The 24363-nt window shown below is 41.1% G+C and overlaps 1 protein-coding gene across 3 annotated transcripts in view; it reads left to right on the top strand.

Annotated features, from left to right (window-relative positions):
* wdr90 (WD repeat domain 90) overlaps positions 1–24363 on the top strand; it is an 80782-nt gene that overhangs the window by 3924 nt on the left and 52495 nt on the right. For all 3 annotated transcript variants that reach the window (XM_068003281.1, XM_068003280.1, XM_068003282.1), the window contains exons 4-13: positions 714–890; positions 3562–3700; positions 6120–6290; positions 9525–9648; positions 12349–12419; positions 12945–13054; positions 15685–15930; positions 16662–16724; positions 20695–20763; positions 22506–22616. In XM_068003281.1, the coding sequence (XP_067859382.1) occupies positions 714–890; positions 3562–3700; positions 6120–6290; positions 9525–9648; positions 12349–12419; positions 12945–13054; positions 15685–15930; positions 16662–16724; positions 20695–20763; positions 22506–22616 (1281 nt within the window). The remainder of the gene's footprint in view (positions 1–713; positions 891–3561; positions 3701–6119; positions 6291–9524; positions 9649–12348; positions 12420–12944; positions 13055–15684; positions 15931–16661; positions 16725–20694; positions 20764–22505; positions 22617–24363) is intronic.

Here is a 24363-nt window from a genome sequence, read left to right as displayed (position 1 = left end):
AACGAAGGACCCGCTGCCTTTCTGCGGGTTTTCCCATTCGCCTGGTCAAAAGCCCAAATCAGAGGGCGTAAGTGACTCCCCTCATTTTAATGATTCCCTGTGCCTGGTTTCTACCAGGCAGGGGCAGTTAAAATCAGGGCCTAAATGTCAGCAGGCCATTCATTCGTGGAGAGCATTGCAGCCAGGCTCGGTTAAGTTCTCACCAGGCATTCACGCGCACTTGTACTTTACAGCAGGAGTTATTGGATGGAGATCAGGAGTGGGAGTTTTGGCTGACTTTTTCCCTTCCCCTGCTTAGATCTCTATAAACCATCCTCTGCCTGTAGGAATGTGCAGGTGATCAATGTGTAACTCACTGCTATCGGGTGTACAGAGATATTCTGTTGCACCATGCTCACCAATTTTTGTTTCTTTGAAGGTGAAATATTTGGGTTTCATCTGCCACCTCTACCACTTGTTCATTTATTTTATTTGTTGGACAACACAGAGAACAAAGCCATTGTTCCATAAAAGAGTCTCATTCCCTATCTCTAATGGATAGTGCATCTCTTGATCAATTTTCAATGTGCTTAAATTGAGGAACAGTTAATAAATTCTGTGTAAGGTAGCAGAGAGATGATTGCGACAGCAATTGCAGGTAGTTTAAGGAGCTAATCTGGAGCTTGCTGAGTTAATTGATGGATGTTTATTCTGGATTCTTTTATGTTTGTAAGGATAAAACCCTGAAGTGCACAGTGCATCGTATCCGAGGCTCCATCCCTGCTGGTAACTACATTCAGTTGCCAAAAACTAGTACCCAGTCCCTTGGACTAGTTGGCCGCTACCTCTACCTCCTCTTCAAACCAATTGTATCCAAGTACTTTGTGGTTCACTTTGATGCAGTCACTGAGGTATGTGATGATTTTTGCCCTCTGGATATTGTAAATTCGTTGACATGACAAGCAAACTGGGCATCTAGACCTGGTGGAAAACCATTTCCTTATTAATGCTCAGTATTGATTGGAGCCATGTATGGTAGCTGTAGATTTGCCTAGAAATACTAACAGAAATTCCCAAATCCTGTCAACTACTGTAATACCCTTATCAAATCAGGCAGCTTTAAATGCTTTTGAAGATTGGCTATGTTTCCTATGAGTTATTCAAAACTTTTTTTTACATCCAATTCTCTCTCCTTATTCTTCCTCTTCTGAAGATGCTGACATATGCTGTGGTTTCATGGTTGGTTGTGTTGACCTTTTGATAACAGTCTTACGTGGGCATTCTCCAAGTGTGAGCCCGTATACTGAGTTTTAAGAGGCCAATTATATGAGGGGACCATCACTGCTGAGCCAATTCTGTTCACAACTGTTCTCCATATACACTTTCCGGCAGTGGTCACTGGATAACAATTAAGATCAGGAATTCTGGCAGGCATTCCCATCATGTAAATTGAGTTTGACACCCCTGATCTAGAAAGAGCTGAGGTTGTTGGGGGATCCTAGCATGGCTTCTTGAAAAGGAGGTTCTGTGTCTCCTACATGATGGAATTTTTGAAGAGGTTACAAAGTTGGTGAATGATTGAAATCCAGAAATTGAAATTAATGAACAAAAACCAAGCAAGTTCTATAAAGGATGGACAGTTCGCTCTGCCAAGTTAACCCCCAGCCAGTGAAGTTGAAAATTACCCTGTGTATCTTGATTTTCAAAAAGGCTTTGATAAAGTGCTGTACAAAAGGCTGCTAAGTAAGATTGTGGAATTGGGCACGTGTTAGGATTGATAGTGAATTGGTTGCATTCACTTTGACAGGGTTGTTCTTAATAGTAGCAGCTCCATGTGGGGGCCAGTCAGTGATCAGTATGTTGCCCTTCACTGTCTTTATTAATCTGAACAAAGGCATCAAGAGAAGAGTCCACAAGTTTGCTGATGACACAAGGATATGTGGAAGAATTAGTACCTTAGTCTGCAGATGGATGTAAATGCATTGGGGGAATTGGCCCATGTGTCTTTCAGTATAGATAAGTGCAGCATGTTGGAATATGCTGGGGCAATTCCAGACATTTATACACCATGCAGGGTTGCCTGCTCAAGGTTGCTGAGCAAGAGAAGGACCTTGGAAATTGTAGCTAATGAATCATTGAAGGTATGATCACTTAGAAGGAGCAGAAGTTGTAGGGAATTCTTGCATGGCTTCTGGAAAAGAAGGTCCTGCCTCACCTCGGTGATAACATTTTTGAAAAGATTACAAAGTTGATGAATGATTGCAATCCGGTAGATATTGAAATTAATGGAACAAAAATCGGGCTTATAGTTTCCTGGTTCTGACTTACTGCCCTTTTTAAATATAGGTATCAAATGGGTCTCTCTCCAGTCCATGGGAAGGTCCGTAACCAGTGATGTGAGGCTGTTGCAAAGCGATTGGGGTACAATTCTTGCCATGTACAAGGCTTTGGTTCAGCTGCATCTAGAATATTGTTTTGGTCTCTTCGCATGGCTGGGGATATTAGGGCCCTGGAAAAGGCCCAGAGGAGGGGCATACAATTGATACCTCATTTCAGGGCACTTAGTTATCAGGATAGCCTTAGGAAACTGGAGCTATACTCTAGAAAAGTGTAAACTTTGAAGGGTTATGATTGAGGTCTTTAAAATAATGAAGGAATTAGAATCTGTTCAAATGGACAAGTTATCTGAGTTAGATAGGCAGAGGAAGACTAAGGAGCATCAGTACAAGGTTATGAAAGCTTAGAGTCAGCTTCTGGAGTAGGTTGACAGTACGTGCAGTAAGTGTGGACTTTCTGTAGGCCCTCATAAAGGAGGTGGAGAAGTTCTTGCAAGTAGAAGACATTTTGAGGTTTCAAGGCTAGGTGGGTTATCTAGGACTGGTGATATCAATTACTGCAGTCTCTTAGAGCTTGTTTGTTTCTTAAATTGGTCTAAATTCTTTTCTCTTTTACTTTATTTGTCTCTCCCAGGAGATTGCATTACTTGGAGGGAGTTGATGATGTGTGTAGGATGCATCTTGTTAGGATGCGACAGGCTTTGCAGACCAGTTGGTCTTTTCCTGTTTTTCATCTGTTTGGAGCAATCCAAATGACAGACACATTGGGGAGGGAAGGGTAGAAACAATGAAAAACACTCTTTTTTCCTTTAGATTATTGATGATGAGTTTGAAAGAGTGGACTTGGAGAAATGTAAAGATGATTTTTCTTTTTTTAAAATATATTTATGCTGCTTCCCACTTATCTTATTGCCTTTCTGCTCCATGTGTGATTCCTCAACTAAGAGACTGGGCAATCAAACTGCTTCCGTGCCTGAATGAAGATGTGTGTAAGCGCAGAGAAGAGTTTGATCTCTGTTCACAAACACAGTTTTGGAGTTCCTGATATAGGACTCGTAGGCAGTAACTTGCATTTTATAGCTGTGTGGCACAAGAACATTTACATTCTTGGCATAAGCTAATTAGTTGAATTTTGATCTTGGTCTCTAATTCTAAGTGAAGTCTCTATCTGGGGGAGGGGGGAGAGGCCGATTGGACTGTACTACTTTCTGCTCTTCTGTGAATTGTTAAATCGATTTCTCCCCAGGATAGTCAAGTGATCCGTATTTCGTTCTCCAACCTCTTCAAAGAGTTCAAATCCACAGCCACGTGGCTTCAGTTCCCCTTTGTTTGTGGTGCAGTGAAAGGTTCAGTGTATAATGCCACTGCGAAGACTGCAAAGCAAGGTAAGCATACTGGACACTCTTCCCAGCATACAAGTTATTATACAAGTCCCTCAACCGCTCATCTTTGGGTAAAAAACAGTACCACTTTATCTGTGGTTTCCTGTGAACAAACTGCCAGAACGTTGTGTCACTTGTATTTTTATTTTGATTTCACATTTTATTGATTTCACATTTTATTTTATAGCTACGATACACCAAGGCACAGTACTAGAACAGTCCTATGTCCAAGATCTTCTCGTGACTGTGTCTCTATAAAAATGTTAGTACTAGTACATGTAGAAACAGAAGTGTCTAGAATTCAAAATCTTCCATCGCAAACATTGGTTCCAATTAAATAAATCTGAAGTGCCCATGAGCACCTGTGTTGATTACATAGAATGTGCAGCACAGACACAAGCCATTCGGCCCAACTGGTCCATGCTAGTATTTATGCTCCACACAAGCCTCCTCCCACCCCTCTTCATCTAACCCTATCTGCATAACCTTCTTCTATTCCTTTCTCCCTCATCTGTTTATCTAGTTTTCCTATAAATGCCTTTTGCTATTTGCCTCAACTACTCCTTGTGGTAGCAAGTTCCACATTCTAACCACTGGGTAAAAAAAAAAGTTTCTCCTGAATTCTTTATTGGATTTATTAGTGACTACCTTATATTTATGACCCCTAGTTTTGGTCTCACTCACAAGTGGAAACATCTTCTCTACGTCTACTCTATCAAGCCCCTCCATTGTCTTAACAATCTCTATCAGGTCGCTCTTCAGCCTTCTCCTTTCTAGAGAAAAGAGCCCTAGCCTATTCAATCGTTCCCTTCAGGTATAACCTCTCTGTTTTATTTTGTTATTTTCTTATTCATATTAAAATAGATTTTATTTAGTAGGCTATGGGTTATGTTGTGACATGGTTTTTCCACACTTGCTTTTTCATATCTCTTGCGCATGACATTCTTCAGCTTATTTTCAGATCTGTCACTTGAGCTGCATGAGAGCATCTAGAGTGGGCCGCTGTTGTGTGTTTATTCCCCTTTTCTTTGTCCTTGTGGGAAAGCACCTGGCCTGCATTTTGCATCTTATCCTGCTGGCACAGCCAAGGTCCCAGCATGCTATTGCTGAGCTTGTTGGTACTCACAATTCTGCTGCCTTGTGGCTGCATTGATTTGATTGAGCAAGATGCTACTTTTTATTATTTTGTTCTATTTCCATGTTTTATGTTAGTTTATTTCAATTTTTGCTTTGCTACATTGTGTAGACAAAGCAGAGTAATTGGTGCTGCCCTGATTTGTTCGATGTGCCTAATGTCTGGATGCTTCTAATCACCTCTTTTTTGGAAAACTGCTGAAAGGATAGATTTTTTTTTTCTAGTACAATCATCATGATTCCTTTATGATGTTTACATGTTGAATGATTACATTCATTTTTTGCTTCTTTCTAATAACTTGGATAACATTAAACGTTCATATTAATTTTGCAGCATCCATTTGACATTCCTGAACCACAGTGAGTAAATTTACAGAGACTCATGTGTTTTGGTGCTACATCCCTGGAGAAACACTAGGCCATGGCCAATCTTACTGAATTCTGTCCCGGACACCTGCTGAATCCATGTTATTCTCAGTGGTCTCAGCATGCAGGCAAATTTTGAGTAACTGAGGAGGTGGCGGTAGGGCTTCAGAGTAACGCTCAACAAACAACACCCACATTACTTTTAATGCTTTTGGTATTGTAGTGTAGTGGTTTTGGTACTGGACTAACTGCCCAGATTGTGAGTTCAAATCTGGCGATGGCATATTTTGAAATTAAATCCAATAAACCTAGTAATTCATGGGCTGGCACCAAAAAAAATCACCAGGGAAGTTGTCTGGATTTTTGTTGTAAAAATCCAATTGGTTCACCAAGATCTTTCTGGGAAGGGGGACCTGCTATTCCTACCCAGTCTGGCCTACATGTGACTCTTAATGCTCCTGAAGTGGCCTAGTAAGTCACTCAGTTGCACAAACAATCGCCCAAGAAGGGTAAATAGGGATGGAGAATAAATAAGGCTTTGCCAGCATTGCCCACTTCCTGAAAATAAATTTTTAAAAATGTGTTTAATTTGAGCAGACGCAATTCGTCTGGTGTATCTGGTTGTGTCGTTAAAATTATCCACTATAAATGTACTGTGCTGTTTCAGAAGATGGTGAGGTTCTGAGCTATCAATGTTCCTGTTTTGTTTTCTTTATAAAAGTAACTTTCTTCTCCTCTTTACCTGAATCCTTTTTAACTTTATTTATTTATAACTATTCTTTTGATGATTGTAAATTACAGTTATTTTAAAGGATAAGTAGTGTCTACAGTTACTACTGGGTACACATTTTATCAGGTCGGTGCATTGATCTAATTGCCTGAGGGTAATGCATGTAATCTTTTCCTTTACTTTGGTATATAGACCTGGTGGGCCTTGCCCCTGCTGGTGTGAAATGGACATGTCTGATGATGGACCTTCATCATGTTCTGTCATTTTATCTGAACCGACACTACAGCCACCTGAAAAGCATTAAACTCTGCTCCAATATGTTTGTTAAGAATATCTTCACCAGTGATCTGGTATTTGAGCCAAGTAAGTGATCATATTGATATCAGGGACTAAGTGAGTTAGACATGGATCTTGGTGTGATTTAACATTTATAGAATGAGTAGACCTAACTGCATGATATGTGTGGAAACAGTCAGTATTTGCTCAGGCTCGCAAGTTGTACAAAAGGAAATTGGGATAAATGAAGAAAAAAATAAAAAATTGAGAATAATCACAAGATTATGAGATAATTACTGATGAAGAAGGTCATTTGACTCACCTAAGTTTACCCATCCAAAAAGATCCTAAAATCCCCCCATTTCAGTATCCAATTGTTTCTTAAATGATTCCAGGGTTTTTGCCTTCTCTACTCTTCCTGGATGTATATTCATATGTTGGGAGGGGTGGGGGATGGTGTAAGTGTGTGTAAGTGTGAAAACAAAAATTTCCTGACATCAGTCCTAAATGTACCATTTACCAGTTTGGATCTGTGTCCACTTGTCCTGTACTTGCTATTTAACTTAAAGTAATATTCCAGATCATCCTTTTTCATTCCTTTAAATACCTTGTATACCTCTATAGGATCACCTCTCAGATGCCTCCTTTTTGGGTTGAAAAGCCCAAGTTTCTCCAATCTTTCCACATAACTCATACCTTTTGAGGATAAGCCTCATGGTGGTCTTTGCACCAATCTTTGATTGAATGTCTGCCTTGTGCCTTAGCATCCAGAACTGAACATGGTACTCAAGGTGCGGTCTAACTAGAGCACTATATAGTTTGGTCACAACTTCCTCTGTCTTCTGTTCTATTGTTTTGGCTATGTAGTTCAACCTAGTGTTGGTTTTGTTGATTGCTACTTTCCATTGCTTGGACATCGTTTCTTTAAGCTTCACCCTTTGCTATTTTAACACCATTCATGGAGTTTGTGTATGTGCAGTGCTTTACTTTTGTTTGCAATAAATTTCATCTCCTATTTTTCTGCCCACTCACATTTTATCCAACTCATTCCGTAGTTTCTGAGCCTAATCCTCCAATTCCATTGACCCTCCTAGTTTGGTATCATCTGCAAATTTGAACACTTTTGCATTTCTGAATCCAAGTAATTTATGTAAATTAGAAACAGATTGTGTTTTGTAGTTCATATTTTTTCCTTTTCTTGCATAATGCAGAAATAAATATACAGAATTACTTATAAATACATTTTCGTAGAAAATTACGCACTAAATTGTAGTTGTTTTAAAAGCAAAATAAATGAATACTGTCTTCCTCCACCGCCTCTCTTTCTTGGTTCATCCAAATGGCATTGCCCCCTTATTGTTTCAAAATAGCCAGCACATCATCTGCAGTGGCTTCTCCTCCAGTTCCTGCATGATTACCTCTGGCATGCCCTAAGACTCCATGTTGGGCCGCTTTCTTTTCCTTGACCTTCAGTGCAATTCTTAGTAAGCATACAGTCAACTGTATGTTTGTGATGACGCCCAGCTTTACCTCTCTGCCATCTTCCTCAATCTATGACTGCTATCCAACTGTTTGTCTGACAGAGTTGTGGATGAGCCAAAGCTTTCTACAGCTTAACATCGGTAAGACAGAAACCATCTTTTTTGTCTCCTGACAGAAACCATCCTATCTATTGATATGTCGCTTATGTTGAACCCAATGGTGCGTAACATCAGTGTCCTGTTTTACCCTGAGCTACGCATCAACCCCACATCCCATGCATCACCAAGACTGCCTAGTTCCACTTCTAGGTTGCCCACATCCATTCCTACCTCGTCTCCACTGCTGCTGAAACTTTCTTCCATGCCTTTGACGCCTCCAGGCTTAACCTCCAATGATCTCTTTACTTGTATCCTGAGCTTCACCACACAAAAATCCCAACTTGTCCAAAATTCTGTCACCTACGTCCTATCCCAAACTAACTACTGATCACCTGTCACCCCTCTCCTCACCAACCTTCACAGCTTCCTCTCCCTAAATGCATTGATTTCAAATTTCAGCATGATCTTGGTTTATCTTGCCTCTGTGGCCTCCTCCAGGACTACTACTCAGCTTTCACACTTTCTCCTTTGCATTCCTTCTCCTCCTCTACTATCAATGGCTGAGTTTTCACCCATCATGGTCCTGCAACCTGGAATTTTCTTTCTAAACTCATCTGTTATGCTAAATTTGTCCCTACCTTCAAAAATTTCTTCAAAAACCTATCTCTTCAATCACCTCTTCCATAAACTTGCTTCACTGTTCAAAATTCTGCTTGGCGTTCTCCGCATTATGAAGCCAGATTGGTAAATGTAAAGTGAATTGACCTGAATCACAAGTGTTTTCTTTCTCTCCAAGTCCAAGTCCTAGTTTAGTATATTAAGCTTAGAAGTTACAATCTTGCCTTCTTCAATAAAATTTGAGTCATATATTGATGATTTGGAGTCTGCTAAGTAGTCATGTGGGGTTGCACTGAAAAATTGATGAAGATCTCTTCTAAATCTTAATTATCTGTGGTCATCGCTGCCCTCCCAGTGGACTCTTTCTTATTCAAAATATTTGACTCTATAACAAGGACCCTGTTGTAAAGTGGTGGAAAACCATGTTAAATAACTCTTCTCCTTTAAGATCTACCTCTTTGACCAAGCTTCTCAAGGGCAATTAGGGATGGGCAATAAATGCTGGCTTTGCCAGCGATGCCCACATCCTATGAACGAATAAAAAAAATCTCCTTTATATGGCTTAGTGACAGATTTTGTTTAATAACGTTCCTGTGAAGCACTGTGGAAAGTTTTACTACATTAACGGCGCTATATAAATGCGAGTTGTTGTTATTTTTTAGCACAGCTAGCATGAAAACGTGAGAGTTATGTATCTCACCACCTTGAATGAATTCAAAGACGCAGTGTTCACTCAAGTGCTGTGAGAATGTTGTAGGTTTTAGTGCCTGATATCTCCAGATTCGACACCTCATCCACTATTGCACCTTCCTTATTGCATGATTAACTTTAAGTTTGTGCATTCCGCATACTTACTTAGATTATGCAGTCCATCCTTCTTTGTTCTTTGCTTTTCCTAATTATGACACCAAACACTATTTATTGGAGAGATAAGAAAAGAGAAGGTTGAACAGATTAGAGATCACTGATATGATTGGATGACTTGTTGAAATCAGTTGATCTGGGTCCTTGTTTTATAGTTTCTGAAATAAAAGGCCTATGGAATATGTGTTGAACGCTAGAGCAAACCTGGACCTGGTCAATGTGCCATCTCTATGCATGAATCTTTATCTGCATTTTTCAGGTGTGACCGTCTTTAAGGCCAATCGGGCAGGACTGGTGCTGCACGATGTTTCCCCAATGCCACGAGAAATGGCTTTCCTTGTGCCCAAAGGAGAAAACTGGCATGATATTTACGATTATATCAGGTGGGCTTCACTGTGCATCGAGAGAATACTCCAGTGATTGCTGGTGATACCGTATTTAAAGAAATTTAAATTTGTAAAGCACCTTATCAGATCCTTGGGACATCCCAAAACACTTTATAACCAGTTGATTATCTCTGAAGTACAGTCACTGTTACGTAGGAAAACATGTCACCAATTTGTTCACAGCAAGGTCCCACAACAGTGAATGAAAGACTGGAAAATCTGCTTTTTGGTTATGTTGGTTGAGGGAGGAATGTTGGCAAAACACCAGGAGAACTCCCCTGCTTCTCTTCGAATAGTGCTATGCGATCATTGATGTCCATCTGAGCAGGGAGGAGAGGGTTTGGTTTAATGTTTGATCCTAAAGTCAGTGCCTCTGACAATGTAGCACTCCCTCAGCACTGCACGAATGTCTCAGCTTAAATTTTGGCTCTGAAATCCCACACACTGAAATTGCATCCCCACCATGAAAACAACAACTTGCTTTTATGGAGCCTTTAATGTAGAAGAATGTCCCAAGGTGCTTCACATAAGCATATTTGGACAAAAATGGACTCTGAGCTAGAGGAGTTATTAGGAGGGGTGACCAAAAGCTTGGTTAAAGAAGTGAGTTTTAAGAAGGGTATTAAAGGAGTAGAGGGAGGTGCAGATGCGTTTATGGGGGGAATTCCAGAGCTTGGGCCCAAGGTAGCTAAAAGCACTGCCACCAATGGTAGGCGCAGGGAGGAGTGGATAGCACGAGGTCAGAGTCGGAGAAACAGAGAATTCTGGAGGGGTTGCAGGGCTGAAGGAGGTTACAGAGATATAGAGAGAGGTAAGCCCCATTAAGTGATTTAAGCACAAGGATGAAAATTTTAAATTGTAGGTGTTGGTTGGTCGGTCAGCAAGGACAGGACTCATGGGTGAGTGGGACTTGTGCAGGATAGGATATAGCAGCAGAGTTTTGGATGAGCTGAGGTTTACAGAGCACGTAGGATGCCAGGCCGACCAGGAGAGTGTTGGAATAGTGGTCTGGAGATGACAAAGCCATGGGTGAGAGTTTCAGCAGTACATGGACTTGACACAGGCGGAGGTGGGCGATTTTATGGAGGCAGGAATCGGCAAGCTTTGTGATGGCGAGGATATGGGGTCAGAAGCTCAACTCTGTAGAATAGGCCGCCACGGTTGTTAACCTTTCTGGTTCAATCTGAGACAGTGGCTGAGGAAGGGAATAGAATTGATTGCGAAAGTACGGAGTTTGTGACGAAAGAATTAATATAGTTAGCGTCTTTCATGTCCTCAGGATGCCCCAAAATGCTTTATAGCTAATTAATTATTTTTCTTGTAATCACTTTTTATTTTGTGGGTAGATGTGGCAGCCAGTTTGCACACAGCAAGGTCTCACACAGCAATGAGATAAATAACCAGTTAATCTGTTTTGGTGGTGTTAGTTGAGGGGTAAACGTTAGCCAGGACACTGGGAAAACTCCTTTGAATAGTGCCATGGGGACCGTTTATATCTATCTGAGCAGGCAAATGGGGCCCCTCTTTAATATCTCATTTGAAAGATGGCACCTCCAACCATATAATATTCCTTCAGTACTGGGCTGAAGAGTCATCCTAGACTGTGCTGAAGTCCATAATGGGGCTTGAACCTACAGCTTTTTGATTCAATGGGGAGCGCCTTACCAATTGAACCATTATACAAGGAATGAACATGGTCCCTATACCGTATAAAACTCTTAATTATAATATTGTCTCCATTATAAATGTAAGACTCTGTTTTTATATATAGCTAATGCATAGGAGTTTGTTTATAAGGTAGTCACCCTTTGAGGGAATCAGAAAACCTCATAAACCATGACAGCAAAACTTGATCAGTTTATCACTTCCAATGAACACTGAAATTCTGTATAACATACACAGATGAAGATGGGAGAAGAGGGATGATTTTTTTCTTCAGCAAAACTGGTGATGTGGGTTTTATTGCACTGCATGTTATAGAGAAATAATGTATCCTGAATCTATTCGAAATACTGTCTTTTTCAATACGTCCTTTCCTCATTATAAGCTTACGAGTTCTATTACTGTCTTGTATTGCATTGTCATTTGGCTTTGTTACACCTACATTCATACAGTACCACTGGACTGTTTGAGGGAAATGTTTGTATATAATTTGAATCTGAATCCTTCTGTTGAAATTCTTGTACTGTGCTGCTAGAATTAACAGACCATTATCAGGAAAATGGCTGTTAAAGTATGCTGGTTGTTTTCACTGTATCGTATTTAAACAGTGAATGTCTACCTTTGCTAAACTAGTTGCTAAAGATAGGCAAGTCAATTTCAAACATGTAGCTGTGGGAGGATTCCTTCCATTGTTGTTGTCCTCAGTTCATCTACACTTTACAGGAAGAGACTGTTATTTTCTGTTTATTCATGGCTTCAACCATTTTTTGAGTCACTTTTTTTTCACTGGATTACATTTTTGTCCATCTTTTAAAAGGGACCAGCAAAATGCATCTGAAACTGGCTTTGAATAACTGTCAAAGCTGGCATTGATAGCTGAGCTTTCCAAATGGGAATCCTACAATCTGCCACAAAATCTGCTGCCCTATCTTAATGCATTCAAAAATAGAACTGATTGTAGCTTCTTTAGCTCCATTACATCTTGCTTTGTGTTGCTTCATCTGGATTTAATCTGATCCATATGCTTGTCTTCAGGTTTCCTTCAGATGGAGTTAAGATGCCATTCGACTCCATTCAAAGGGGACAGTCCAGCCCACTTAAAACAGGTTAGAAATGCAGTTAACTTGAAATGATACAAGTGTGAAGGCCTTGAACAGTGTTTATTATGCAGTATATTTTTAGTTTTTTACTGTCAACATCATTTCAGAGATGCAGTATTGCCAACTGAAGGTCTGTGTACAACTTGTGGCAGTGCGAAGGACGGAAGGTTGATTCTTGCAGATCCTGCTTTGGGCTGGCATAGGTTGCTTCATTATACATTTATGAATGTTGTCCATAATTGTTAGATTTTTTAAATTTGACAGTTTACTATTTCATTCTGAGCTGCAAGAATCATTAATAAACTTACCATTTCTCAATGATATCTCTGACTTTACAAATCAATCTTAACTGATGCATTTATATAAACCAACCCACCTCTGCACACACAACCAATCCCAACCTTCAATCCTTTGCTGCCTTTGACCCAATCAAAAATATTTAACAATTTGCCCTTCAAAACAAATCTGTATCTCTTTCTGCCACAATTTCATCTATCATGTATTTTCTTGTTTTTCATTTGCCATATCTAGATCATCCAACACATTACAGTCCAGTTAGAGCAAATCCGCGCACGGTGACTGTCAGTAAGGCAGTCCAAGACAGAGTTTCCCTCATCCAGCAAATTACCAGTCCAGAGACAGTGAGTACCAGCCAAAAATTGGCACACTACTGACCCAATACTTTAAAGAGCTTGAATATGTGCAGTGTATTATCTTGTCCTCAGGATACCTGAGTGCCTAGCGCTTTCAGTTGATTACTTTTGAAGTGTAGTCACTGTTGTTATGTAAGAACTTGCATTTATATAGCGCAATTCATGACGTCAAGACATCCCAAAGCACTTCACAGCCAATGTCGAGCTTTTGAAATGTAGTTATTGTTGTAATGTAGAGACGTGCAGCAGCCAATTTGCGTAGAGCAAGGTCTCACAAACAGCAAGGAGATAAAGGACCAATTAAGCGGTTTCAGTGATTGTTGTTTGAGGGATAAATGTTGGCCAGGACAAAGGGGAGGGAAATTCCCAGCTCTTTGAATAGTGCCTTGGGATCTTTTACGCCCACCTGAAAGGGCAGATGGGACCTCAGTTTAATGTCTCTTCTGAAAGACAGCATCTTCAACAGTGCAGCACCGGAGAGGCAGGAACATTTAAAAGGAGGCAGAAGAGCCCTGAAGAGCCAGGAGTGACTGGGCTGAAGCTTAAAAAGGTAACGGTCCGAGGTCTGAAGGGAGTGAGAGGTGTCCACTATTGGGGCCTTTTCCCTCCAAAAGGGGCATCAAGCGGGCCTTCAGCCGCTACTGCCACCTCTCTCTTGCCAGTTCTTGGGATCAACGGTAATACCAGTGCCAGGCAGGGAAATGGGATGGCTTATTATGCTTCGTCATAATTGACATGCAACAAGTGGGGATGGGGTGGCCTGAGGGTCTCCTGGTGGGGGCAGGGAAGGAGAGAAATTAAGGCTGGGCAGGAAAGTGGCAGTAGGCCTCAATACCCAATGTTTCGTCACTATCCCATGCGGGATAGCAGAGAAAAATCCAGTCCACTATGTATAAACTACACTCTTGCATTTTAATTAACATGATGTTGAGAAAACTACCAATGACTAGCTGAGTATCTATTCCATTATTTCTCAATGCACTAATTTTGTGTTCCATGGCGAATCTAAATCCTCCAGGTTGTATGCCAGACAGTATTGTTGTGCAACTCAAAAGCGAGTCACAGAGTTCATTAGCTTGCAATGGTACTTATTAGTGTGAATTTACAAATCTTGCATGCTTGTCGGCTCATCAATTTAATGCTGATATCCAATATATTATCTAAGCTGGCACTTCAGTGAGGGAGTGCTGCATTGTTGGAGCTTGTATCTTTTGGGTACCTTTGGGTAAACGGAGGGAGTCTGTCTGTTCAGGGAGGTGTAAAAGATTGTATAACACTATTCAAAGAGCAGCAAGTTTTCTCAGTGTACTGGTTAACATTCCTCCCTCAACCAAACAGCACCAAAAACAGATCAACGGGTCATTCATTTCATTTGTTGTTTGTGGTAACTTGCTGGGCATAAATTGGCTGGCATGTTTGTCTGCAGTAGGTGTCAGCCTTGGCTCAAAGGTAGCACCCTCGCCCGAGTCAGAAAGTCGCGGGTTCAAGCCCCACTCAAGAACTTCAACACATAATCCCGGCTGACACTTCTGTGCAGTACAGGCAGTAGTGGCTGAAGGCCTGCTTGATGCCCCTTTTGGAGGGAAAAGGCCCCAGTAGTGTGCACCCTTCACTCCCTTCAGACCTCAGACCCTTACCTTTTTAGGCTTCAGCCCAGTCACTTCTGGCTCTTCAGGGCTCTTCTGCCCTCTTTTAAATGTTCCTGCCTCCTCAGTTGCTGCAGCGGTGGCCCCACTGCAGTACCTCCTTAATTTTTCCTCACGGCAACGGCTAGCTCCCTGTTGGTAGCACGGATCCTGCCAGGCGCTCACCTTGCATACTTGATGAACCCCGATGCAGGCAGGGTCAAAGTGGTGGCCAGAAGTCCGTGCTCCTGCTGCAATCCATCCAAATCCCAAGTAATATTGTTGAAGGTTAGGCAGTTTTTTTTTCTTCACTCCATTCCCTTGGGACTGATCAGGGATTCTCTGTTGCAGCTGGGTATTCTCAGAATTAAAGGGCACAAGCATACATTGTACAGCAAACAGAAGATTTTGAATTATTATTGAACATTTGCACATACATTTTAAATGGTGTCAGGCAGATATAGAATTGGAGAATTGTACATCAACACTAGTGGGTTTCATTTCCTCTGCAGTACCTTTAGTGCACCAGTTGATGTTAAATTTCTGTCCGTGCTATTTTAATGTGGTGGTTAATCCATTTTATTTTAAACAGGGGAATGACCATGTTAAAATAGAGCAGAGAGGAATTTATGCAAATGTTGACTGGTATGCTTAAAAAAATAGCATAAAGGAAATAAACCTAGAAGCGTTTCCTGATTTAAGCATATAATAATGTTTAGTACTCTGGAGAATCTAGATAATTTCAGGTTTTCCTTAATTTCAGTTATGGTTGCAGTAGTTTTAGAACTGTGCTGGATATTCGTTAATCGTTATAAATTGCGGATTTCATGGGAGCATGCTATTCTCAAATCTTCTGAAATAACTGTACTCCAAAAACGAAACAAAACTTTTAAAAATAATTTCTTGAAATTTAGAGCTCTTCAAATAAACTAAACAGTTATGCCCTTTTGTTGTTTGCTTACTATTTTCCTCAAGAGTTGCTTCCTCTTCCAGGCACCATGTAGACATCGGAGATCCTCTCAGATTATTAAGAACATCCCAGAAATACACTTGGATACCACTGTATCACCCCATCGTGACAAAGATAACAGAGAATGGGAGGATGAAAACCGAAAAGGAGCCCCAACAAAAAGTGATGAATGTACGAAAGTGATTCCAGCAGATGATGGTGGAATTCATGTTTTTGCGGGTCGAAGTGGTAGAGTTGTAGCCCACAAGTGCAGCGGTGATACAGAGGAGGTGAGCCATAAAACACAGAAAAACAGATTGTATTTTTATTACTATTTCATTTTGATTAACTATTTGAATTTTCATTTAAGTCCAGAGCATAATTTGTGAATTTTTGTGGTCACAGCAAACAAACCTGCACAGAAATATGGCCCAGTGTGTCTGTGCTATCCATCTTCACAGCCAACAACTTGGGGAGAAGGGGGGACTGGTTCCTTCTCCTCCTTTGCCACTGAGACTTTGAATCTGGGTGCTAGGAATTATGAAGGAGCACCCTGAGATGAATGTCCTTCAATTTTTCCCCTCTCTGTGGGAATCCCTTGGATTCTGCACCACAGCATCCTACCGCAGCACAGCTGTGGTTCGGCGCTTCGCCTGTGCTGCATTACGGGCAGTTTTTAAATGCTGTCGTTTTCTTGTATATCTCCTGAGCAGCATCGTTTGCCGTCCTGGACTAGCCGTCAGAAGACGTGCTACAATGATGCAGTTTGTCTTCTCTTGGAACGGGGAAGCTACTTCTCCGAATGAGGTTAGAACCTCTGTGTGGAGAATCACAATGAACCTCTTGATTTATTCTGTAACAGAGCATTCTTGCGTCCCTCATGTTTTTTATATACATAATGCACTCATGCAGAGCACCATGAACTACAGAATCACTGGGTTTCCTTATTAAGAATATAAAGCCCTCCACCCCCAGTTTTGTGTTAAATAATACATAAGGCCATATTGCCTTTGTTTTTCAGGCTATATGCACTAAGGTTTCTACACCTACCAGGCTTCCTGGTCAGAAGATCAAAGACCCTAAGGTAGGTCGTATGACCTGAAGACTTTCTTCAGCCATCAGGGGTTCTGCTGAGGCAGTTTGAGGAGCTAGGGTCTAAATTAATAAGCAGAACCTCAAAGGTAATAATCTCTGGATTACTAGCTGAGCCATGTGCAAATTGGCATAGGGACAAACCGATCAGAGAGTTAAATGCATGGCTCAGAGTGGTGTGGGAGACAGGGATTTCAATTCATGGGCCATTGGCACCAGTACTGGGGAAAGAGGGAGCTGTTCTGTTAGGACAGGCTCTACTTAAACCGGGCTGGGACCAGCATCCTGGCGAATCGAATAACTAGGGCTATAGATAGGACTTTAAACTAAAAGGGGAGGAGGGGTCAGGTAAGGGGAAGTTTAGAAATGTAATGAGAAAAGTCAAGGCCACAGAGCAATGTAGTAATTTGGGTAAAGATAAGCAGAGTCTGGCAGGAAGGGATAGAGAGTTTACCAATAATAGAGAATCAACAAGTAAGGTCAAAGCAGGAAAAAATGGTAGAAAGTCAAAATTAAAGGCTCTTTATCTGAATGCACGGAGCATTCATAACAAGATGGATGAATTAGTTGCACAAATAGAGATAAATGGGCTTGATCTAATAGCTATTACAGAGACATGGTTGCAAAGTGACTAAGATTGGGAACTAAATATTCCAGGGTACGTGACGTTTAGAAAAGACAGGCAGAATGGAAAGGAAGGGAGTGTAGCCCTAATAATAAAGGATGACATAAGGACAGTGGTGAGAAAGGATCTTGGCTCGGAAGATCAGGAAGTAGAATCAGTATGGGTGGGAATAAGAAATAACAACGTGCAGAAAACATTGGTGGGATTAGTTTATAGGCCCTCTAATAGTAGCTATAATGTTGTACAGAGTATTAATCATGAAATAATAGGAGCTTGTAACAAAGGTAATGCAGTAATCATGGAGTTTAATCTTCACATAGACTGGGCAAATCAAATTGGCAAAGTTAGTTTGGAGGACGAGTTCATGGAATGCATTTGTGACGGTTTCCTAGAGCAATACATCATGGAACCAACCAAGGAACAGGCTATTTTAGGTCTTGTATTGTGTAATGAGACAGGGATAATTAGCAATCTCATAGTAAAGGATCCTTTGGGGAAGAATGATCATAATATGATATAATTTCACATTGAGTTTGAGAGTGACATACTTAAGTCCGAAAGTAGAGTCCTAAGTTTAAATAAAGCCAATTACATATGTATGAGGGGCGAGTTGGCTAAGGTAGATTGGGAAATTAAATTAAAGGTATGACATTTGAAAAGCAATGGCAAACATTTAAAGAAATATTTCAATATTCTGAACAAATATACATTCTATTGAGAAATAAAAACTCCACGAGAAAAGTGATCTCCCACCCTGTGGCTAACTAAAGAAGTTAAGGATAGTATTAGATTAAAAGAAGAGGCCTATAATGCTGCCAAGAAGAGTAGTAAGCCTGGGGATTGGGAGAGTTTTAGAAACCAGCAAAGGACAACCAAAAAATTAATAAACAGGGAGAAAATAGAATATGAAAGTAAACTGACAAGAAATATAAAAATGGATTGTAAGAGCTTCTACAAGTATGTAAAAAGGAAGAGAGTAGCAAAAGTAAACATTGGTCCCCTAGAGGCTGAGACAGGAGAAATTACAATGGGGAATCAGGAAATGGCAGATGTGTTAAACAAATATTTTGTATCTGTCTTCACAGTATAAGATACAAAAAGCATACCAGAAATAGTGGGGAACCAAGGGGCTAATGAGAATGAGGAACTTAGTAATTATCTGTAGAGAAAAAATACTTGAGAAACTAATGGGACTAAAAGCCAATAAATTCCCTAGATCTGATGGCCTACATCCGAGGGTTCTAAAAGAGGTGGCTACAGAGATGGTGGATGCATTGGTGATGATCTTCCAAAATTCCCTAGATTTCTAGAACAGTCCCAGTGGATTGGAAGGTAGCAAATGTAACCCCGCTATTCAGGATAGGAGGGAGAGAGAAAACACGGACCTTCAGGCCAGTTAGCCTGACATCAGTCATCGGGAAAATGCTGGAATCTTTTATTAAGGAAGTGGTAATAGGCACTTAGAACATCATAATGTGATTAGGCAGAGTCAACACGGTTTTATGAAAGGTGAAATCATGTTTGACAAATTTATTAATTTTTTGAGGATGTAACAAGCAGGGTAGATAAAGGGGAACCAGTGGATGCAGTATATTTGGATTTTCAAAAGGCATTCGATAAGGTGCCACATAAAAGGTTGTTACACAAGATAAGGGCTCATGGGGTTGGGGGTGACATGTTAGCATGGATGGAGGATTGGTTAACGGACAGAAAACAGAGAGTTGGGATAAACGGGTCATTTTTAGGTTGGCAGGCTGCAACTAGTGGGATACCTCAAGGATCGGTGCTTGGGCCTCAGCTATTTACAATCTATTTTAATGACTTGGATGAAGGGACCGAATGTAATGTATCCAAGTTTGCTGATGACACAAAGCTAGGTGGGAAAGTAAGCAGTGAGGAGGACACAAAGAGTCTGCACAGGGATATAGACAGGTTAAGTGAGTGGGCAAGCAGGTGGCAGATGGAGTATAATGTGGGGCAATGTGAGGTTATTCACTTTGGTAGGAAAAATAGAAAAACAGAATATTTTTTAAATGGTGAGAAACTATTAAATGTTGGTGTCCTGGTACAAGAAACACAAAAAGTTAGCATGCATGTACAGCAGATAATTAGGAAAGCAAATGGCATGTTGGCCTTTATTGCAAGGGGGTTGGAGTACAAGAATAAGGAAGTCTTACTACAATTGTACAGGGCTTTGGTGAGACCTCACCTGGAGTACTGTGTACAGTTTTGGTCTCCTTATCGAAGGAAAAATATACTTGCCTTAGAGGCAGTGCACCGGAGGTTCACTAGATTAATTCCTGGGATGAGAGGGTTGTCCTATGAGGCGAGGTTGAGTAGAATGGGCCTACACGCTCTGGAATTTAGAAGAATGAGAGCTGATCTCATTGCAACATATAAGATTCTAAGGGGACTTGACAGGGTAGATGCTGAGAGGTTGTTTCTCCTGGCTGGAGAGTCTAGAACTAGAAGATATAGTCGCAGGATATGGGGTCGGCCCTTTAAGACTGACATGAGGAGGAATTTCTTCACTCAGAGGGTTGTGAATCTTTGGAATTTTCTACCCCAGAGGGCTGTGAATGCTGAGTCATTGAATATATTCAAGGCTGAGATAGATAGATTTTTGGACTCTAGGGGAATCAAGGGATATGGGGATCGGGCAGGAAAGTGGAGTTGAGGTCGAAGATCAGCCATGGCCTGATTGAATGGCGGAGCAGGCTCAAGGGGCCATATGGCCTACTCCTGCTCCTATTTCTTATGTTCTAGGCCAGATAGTCTGTCTGAAATATTTTAATTTTAAAGACTTTTACAGGGGATGGGAAAAGCAAACAACATTGTGTTAAGCAATATCCTAAGGAACACTGCACATTCAAGATGAATAATCTAGGGGAGCTCTTAAAACTAGTTTGTGACCATGAGCAATATCTCTTCACTGCTTAATTTTATAATTTGCCTTTGATTAACATGACTGTTTTCCAATGGCAACCCTCCATGCCCCAAAATATGCCACTGTTTCCTTCACTGCCACAGTTTTTGGACCTATTTGAGTGTGCCCTTGCTCCTTCTCTTCTGTATTATGCCTTTTCCTGTTACATGTGGGATCACACCCTAAACAATATTTATCTTTGTGAACATTTCCCACTTTCCCAAGACCCTACGGTAAATGAGGTGTGGCTCTTCATTGAATTGTCTTGTTAGAAATGATCTAAATTGATCATTTCTTTGCTCTGAAGAAGCTCAGGAGTTGAAAGCTAGAGAATTTTCTACTTAAACTACTCTTGTATGTTTGAACTTTAATTTAAATGTATACGTTCCATTCAATTATTGTTCTTTTCAGGGACTGCAACCAGACCCAATACTAAAATTAAAGAAGATTATTGGATTTGGAGGGTGCACTGTGAAATGTGTAAGTGTGTTCTGAACCTAAAGCTGTACTGCAAAGTGGTGATAATGGCTTTTTGTCGTGTTTTCTGTCTTTTCTCCTTTTCATCTTGATCTCGTTTTTTCAACACAAGTAAAGTCAAATGTTGTGGTGAGGTTGCTAGCTGCCTTTTGCCACAGATAATGCCTTGCAGCTGCTGGCTGATGGTTTACAGAAAAACTAGAAATAGGACCTTTTTAAATTGGGAAGCTACATATAGAATGTTTTTTGCTAGTGATTAAAGCAGAATTTTTGTGTTAACAGCTCTCCTCTGCTTCAGAGAAAAAACAACTTAAAATACACAGGTGCGTTTTTTTCTAGATTGCTGCGCAATTACAGCCAGACTTAGTGATATGGTGAAAAAGGATTAACAATGCTTTTTCAAGAACAACTGTGGCAATTCTTAGTAAATCGGAAATGTCCATTTTGAGATGAGTTTACTGTTTAAGTGAAATAGCACAAGTGATTCCATGAAATGGACATGGGAGAAACCTCTTTTGCATTAAGTATAAGATTTTGGAGCTCATAAGAGTTTTCTTTTTGAGACACAGTCAGATAAGGCAATGAAAATGGGTAGCTGTTGGTTGCTTTTGTAAAGAATGTTGCTTCTAGCATTATTTGGAAATTGAGTTATAGGGTCTACACCAGAAGCTGTGAAGTAGGTCTCACAAAATAGATGGCAGTTTAAAAAAGCATAGTTCTTTGAATCTATGTTCATGATGCTATATCACTAAACATTTTAGGAGGTTTGTGACAAGTATGATGTCAAATGAATACAAGAAAATTTTTAATTTTTTTAAATCACCTAAAGCATTAAAATTTAACTGCATTAAACTGACAGGTGCAGAGATTGGTTTATCTTTGACAGATATAAAACGATTAGCATTGATTCCTGTTTACTTAATAGAGTTTTAACATCCTTTAATGGAACTTTGTACTTTACTTGATTCAAAAACTGGGAACAGTATTCGTGTTTGCACAGCAGTAATGTCCATGATTCAGCTGTAGAACTGGGACAGTTCTGATTTCTCTTATTGTAATGCCTCCACATCTTCCCATATTCCAGAAGATATGATAAGTAATTTGGAGGAGAGCTCTTGGCTCTGAGTTTGTACCATCTAGTGACAAAACAATATCCCTTCCCTACCTGAATACAGAAACCTTACTACCTTTCCAGCTTCACCAGAATCATTAAACTAAATCACCAAATTGGAGACCATTGGACCGTAGAGATTGTTTTGATTTATTTTTTAAAGGAATTATTTTATCCCTTTTCCTTTCTGATGTTCTTCTATACCATGGACCTACCTTGCTTAGAGGCAGACAGGCAACCTGCTGTAAGAGCAACACATAAAGAATCCTATCACTGGCTACCAAGAAGTGGTAAAAGCAGTCTAGAGTGCACCTTTTTCCCACATATGTGGAGAAGAGCTTGGCTTTGCTTATTGACTTCTAACAGTGACTTGAATGCGATGCTTGAACCTGCAACTCTTGACACATTATCTTGGACATTTGTCTCTTATTGATCACTGTTACCAAATGACAAAAGTTTGCTCAGTGTATAATTTTTTAAAATTTTGGATTTTTAAAAATAAATGTTGATATTGTTGAGTGATCATGCTTACAGTTAGATTGCCTGTGGTCACATATGACCCACAGACAGTGTTAAGCAATTCTTTTGGTAACATTTGTAAAGTATATTTATAATGTTTATTTTAATTTTTTAGGCTGCATGGACTAAATCTGGATCAGCTGTAGTCTACCCCTGTCATGCCACAATTGTGGTGATGGAAGTTGATACAGGACAGCAGAGATTTTTCATTGGGCACACAGACAAGGTACAGGAGATGCATTTGGTATTTTACAGTTCCTGCATTGCTGTTTTCAGGAAGGTTTTGAAGTGTATTCATTGGATCTGTGCTTTGTCCAAGAGGATTACGACCTGCTCCCAAACCTCTGCTACTCTTGATTGACCAATGACTGGTTTGTGAGAGCAGCTGGACTTGATTTTCTTTGTTCCTGTCCCTATCCCTCTCCATCTCATTTTTGTTCAGTTCCATTCGCAATCCCTCAGATAATGTAGCAGTCCGAGCCCGCATTCAGCAAGACCTGGACAACATCCAGGCTTGGGCTGATAAGTGGCAAGTAACATTCGCGTCAGACAAGTGCCAGGCAATGACCATCTCCAACAAGAGAGAGTCTAACCACCTCCCCTTGACATTCAACGACATTACCATCGCCGAATCCCCCACCATCAACATCCTGGGGGTCACCATTGACCAGAAACGTAACTGGACCAGCCATATAAATACTGTGGCTACAAGAGCAGGTCAGAGGCTGGGTATTCTGCGGCGAGTGACTCACCTCCTGACTCCCCAAAGTCTTTCCACCATCTACAAGGCACAAGTCAGGAGTGCGATGGAATACTCTCCACTTGCCTGGATGAGTGCAGCTCCAACAACACTCAAGAAGCTCGACACCATCCAGGACAAAGCAGCCGGCTTGATTGGCACCCCATCCACCACCCTAAACATTCACTCCCTTCACCACCGGCGCACAGTGGCTGCAGTGTGTACCATCCACAGGATGCACTGCAGCAACTCGCCAAGGCTTCTTCGACAGCACCTCCCAAACCCGCGACCTCTACCACCTAGAAGGACAGGAGCAGCAGGCACATGGGGACAACATCACCTGCACGTTCCCCTCCAAGTCACACACCGTCCCGACTTGGAAATATATCGCCGTTCCTTCATTGTCGCTGGGTCAAAATCTTGGAATTCCCTTCCTAACAGCACTGTGGGAGAACCTTCACCACACGGACTGCAGCGGTTCAAGAAGGCGGCTCACCACCACCTTCTCAAGGGCAATTAGGGATGGGCAATAAATGCAGGCCTCACCAGCGACGCCCACATCCCATGAACGAATATTAAAAAAAACTTACTAACTGCTTCACCATGGGTGCAGATCTAAGTCCTACTGAACAGTGTAGCACACAGTAGGCCAATGTGGTACCTGATCAGACTGCCATATATAACATATAAATTTTAATACATTTAGCTTTCCTGCCCAAACCCTCTGGGCTCTATTTTAGCACCCGTGATTGGGTGTGTTCCTGGCGGGGGGGCTACGAAAATCGGGGATTCCCGGGACGGGTCTGGAGCCCGGCTCCAACCCGCCCCATTTCTGGGTTCCCCATTGACGCGCTGACATGTGCGCGCAGCCCCCGCATGTGGGACTCCCGCCGGCAATTAAAGCCGGCGGGGTGCCACTTAAGGTATTTATTTTGGTATTTCAGGTAGTTTACAGACCTGATTAACGTGATATTTTAGGAGGGTTGGGATTTTACAAACAACTGGGACTGTTTCCCATACTGGGGGAAACACTCCCAGTTCAAATGGGCGTGTTGCAGCTGTCAGCCTATGGCAGCTGCAAAGGTCCATTTGACAGGTGGCGGTGGGGGAGACCTTCCCTCATTGCAGGAGGCCACTCTGTCACTTTGGACAAAGTTTGGCCTCCACCACCCTTCTAACAACAAAATTCACCAACTTGCACACTTACCCTGGTGTCCAGACACATGTACCGACC

Source organism: Heptranchias perlo, chromosome 22 (genome assembly GCF_035084215.1).
Source record: "Heptranchias perlo isolate sHepPer1 chromosome 22, sHepPer1.hap1, whole genome shotgun sequence".
In the NCBI taxonomy this organism is placed as follows: Eukaryota; Metazoa; Chordata; class Chondrichthyes; order Hexanchiformes; family Hexanchidae; genus Heptranchias; species Heptranchias perlo.
The sequence above is the reverse complement of the archived record's forward strand: the minus strand, read 5'-3'. Positions and strand labels throughout refer to the sequence as shown.